The sequence below is a fragment of the Sinocyclocheilus rhinocerous genome, unplaced genomic scaffold (assembly GCF_001515625.1).
Source record: "Sinocyclocheilus rhinocerous isolate Xijiao unplaced genomic scaffold, SAMN03320098_v1.1 scaffold743, whole genome shotgun sequence".
Classification (NCBI taxonomy): Eukaryota; Metazoa; Chordata; class Actinopteri; order Cypriniformes; family Cyprinidae; genus Sinocyclocheilus; species Sinocyclocheilus rhinocerous.
Genome location: NW_015642817.1, coordinates 214637 through 217955, shown reverse-complemented (window position 1 = coordinate 217955; position 3319 = coordinate 214637). Strand labels below are relative to the sequence as shown.

Here is a 3319-nt window from a genome sequence, read left to right as displayed (position 1 = left end):
CAACCCTGCATCCAACACGAGCTGCAGAAGTCAGATTTGACTGATCACGGGTCAAAAGTAAGGAGAGATAACTGAAGTGTTGGGAGGATTTGCTCCTCAACAGATCCTGAGCTCATTGACAAATATCTTTTATCGTAAGATGTGCTCCCTTTACACAGCGCGCGCGCAATCGCGAAATCGAAAGTGAAAGTGAACTGCGACTGCGAGCGCTCATTCAAAGAGGATTAAAATACCCCACATATTGATAGCGACGCCCTGATGCGCGAAAATTATATACAATATTAGAATGTTTGCGGGAGCGGACACAAAAATCGTGGGAGCAGATGGGAGCATGCGGTAATGGTCAGAAATTCAGCAAGAGCGGGATCAACAAGCACCGCGCTATCACGCAGCAGCTCAGTAAGTCAGTGGGCACAGTAAGAGATGACGTCAATTCTTGTGGGATTCCAGAAATAAACTACACAGAACCCCACTATTCGGACAAATATACATAATGAAAAGATTATACAAAATTTAATACCTTGGAAAATGGCATTTAAGACATTTTAATACTTTTTAAGGGCCTTAAATTTTCTCTAAATTGATTTATCAACTTTTAATACTTTTAAAGACCCTGCGGACACCCTGACAATACAAGTTCTGCTTTTTCCGGCCATTATTTTCTTTTGCGATACTCCATCTCTCTTGCCTTCTTGTCTGCCTACTGGATTTCTTCTCTACGTCTCTCACTCTTACCGTGTGGGAGTCCAGGTCAGAAAACTTCACAGGCATCTCTGTGCCGAGGTAGTAAACTCTGATCATGTGGTCCGTCCCTCCGGTGGCCAGAAACAATCCCCCTGGAATCAAAGAACACAATATTCTAACTTTTTATTTATTGTCTGATCATGAGACAATAATGATACTATAATAAATAAACATGAGAAAAGTGTATGACAATTGATCAGAGAGTTAGAGTGTGAGTGTGGGTAAACACACCAGAGCTGAAGGAACTGCAGGATATCTGAACTCCGGGACGAGAACGTTCCATAAACTTCACAGGCCGATCACTGCAAACACAAACACATGACTTGTTGCAAATTTGCTCTATGTAAAAACATTGAATTAATGACATGAGCAGAATTGGGTCATTGAAAATGGACAAATGACACTTACTCAAACTTCATACTGAGTGAGTTCCACTGCCAGAAACACACCATCCCATCAGCTCCAGTGGTGGCCAGATGCCGAGAGGAACCTAATGCTGATGGAGAAAACTGCAGAGATAGAAAGAAAAATCCTTTCAAATACAAACTAAATCATTTGAATTAATAGTGCCTGTTGAATTTTTGGATTAAAAAAAAAAAGTTGATTTCTATATAAAAAGTGATTTAATAAAAAAACAAAAACAAAAAAAAAACAGGTTTGCTGTGCTGTGTGTTTGTACGGTTTGTAAGTTTTTGTGATTACATGTCAACATAAAAAGAATGTATTATTATTAATATTAAATTTACAATGAATTACAACAGAAAAAATTAGATAATTTTATTTTACAATATAACTGTAAAAGTACAATACTAATATTTATGGCCATTTTAATTTCTTCATTTTCGAACATTAAACCATTTAGCATTTGTTTTAACAAGGGGAAAATGCAAGAGCCCAAAAATTTATTTTGTTGACAACAGCCAGTTTGTAAGCTTCTTATTAGAAGTTTGGGTATATGGTTGGCACATGTTGGCTCCCAAATGCAAGTGACCCAAGTTCAGAGCAGATGCAGAGTTGAAGCTTGTGTGGAGCAGCATTTACCGTGAACCACTGAAATCACCAGATCATGAACTGCTTGCGTGTAAAAGAACATAGTACCATGCTTCACTCACACAGTGACTTTATAAAGAAAACTTGTGTTCACACACCTGTATGGAGGTGATAGAGGCTGTGTGCCCCTGCAACACTGCCACAGGTGCACAGGTACGCAGGCACCACACGCGGATGACCTTGTCACAGCTGGCGGAAGCAAGGAGCGTGTTCTCGAAATTCACGGTCATGTCTGAAATCTCTGCCGCGTGTCCACGCAGAGTGGTTAGGAGACGGCCATCATCCGTCACCCAGATCTTCACTAGACAGTCATCAGAACCCTGACAGAGACATGTGAATAAACCTTGATTACAAGCGCACATAAAACATATTAAAAAACTACAAGACACAAAACAGTGTTTCCTGGGTTGTCATGTTATTTTTCAATTATTTTTTAACATTAACAATATTACGCAACACACTTTTTATGACAAAATCAGGCCCGGATGCAATATTCTGATCAGATGCATTTACCGTAAAAATGCGCCACCCAGTGCGGTCAAACGCCACACAGTACACTGATGAGAGATGGCCCAGAATCCTTCGATGCATCTTCATGTGCTGATAGGTACAGGAGGGGACGGCGTGGCCAAATCGTGCCACTCCTGTTTTTTGGCGAGCACCCATGATTGACACTGAGCAGTGAGATTTAGAAAGATTACAATCAACTCCCACCACAAAATATAAGAAATTATAGTTGGGCTACACTAAAGGACATTACTGGGCCACTAAATTAAAACATGCTAACATCCAGCATTAAGCTACGGTCAAACTAGACAAACAGACACTATATTGTAATATGACTTTACAATCTGCGGCACTTTCAAAAAAATATTCAAAATATAATACTTGTAAAATGTAAAAATGTGCAATCTTCTCCAGTTTACCGTAACTCTGCAAATTTGAAGTTTGCATTTGTTTAATTGAGTAACACAGTGACGTATCAAACTTCTGTTGGTCACATGTCTTCATGATACGAATTCACAGGGCAAAGTTCACCAAACTTGAAGTTTTTGGAACCCAGTAAAATTTGCATGATCGCATTTGCATGCGTATAAATGGAAGTCAATAGAAGGGAAAAGGTAGGGTGACTGGCCTTTAAAGTCGATACAGATACGTATCACGATACAGAGGCCACAATATGATATGTATCATGATACAGGACTGCACTGAATTTCACCTCAGCAGAATTGAGTAAAACAACTGTTTATTAAACACTGCACACTATAGGGCCATTTCTAACTATTGGCAGAGCAGGCAGCTGACCTCTGCATTATGAAGGGCCTCCATAACTGTACCACAGTACAATGTAGGTAATGGCATATGTTTCATGTTACATTGGGCACTCCCAACCAGGTACAATATTCTGATTGTTTGCAACTTGTTTTTAAGCCCATAAATAATAATGTACTCGTCATAATAAATTTATATTGTAATGTACTCATACTAATGTATAAAAAAATCACTTACATTGCTGTTAGGTTAT

General features: G+C 39.1%; 1 protein-coding gene across 1 annotated transcript in view; it reads right to left on the bottom strand.

Annotated features, from left to right (window-relative positions):
- LOC107756547 (bromodomain and WD repeat-containing protein 3-like) overlaps positions 1-3319 on the bottom strand; it is a 19206-nt gene that overhangs the window by 13116 nt on the left and 2771 nt on the right. The window contains exons 7-11 of the mRNA XM_016573707.1: positions 2308-2468; positions 1893-2114; positions 1153-1253; positions 976-1046; positions 736-836 (exon numbers count right to left, since the gene is read on the bottom strand). Coding sequence (XP_016429193.1) covers positions 736-836; positions 976-1046; positions 1153-1253; positions 1893-2114; positions 2308-2468 — 656 coding nt within the window. The remainder of the gene's footprint in view (positions 1-735; positions 837-975; positions 1047-1152; positions 1254-1892; positions 2115-2307; positions 2469-3319) is intronic.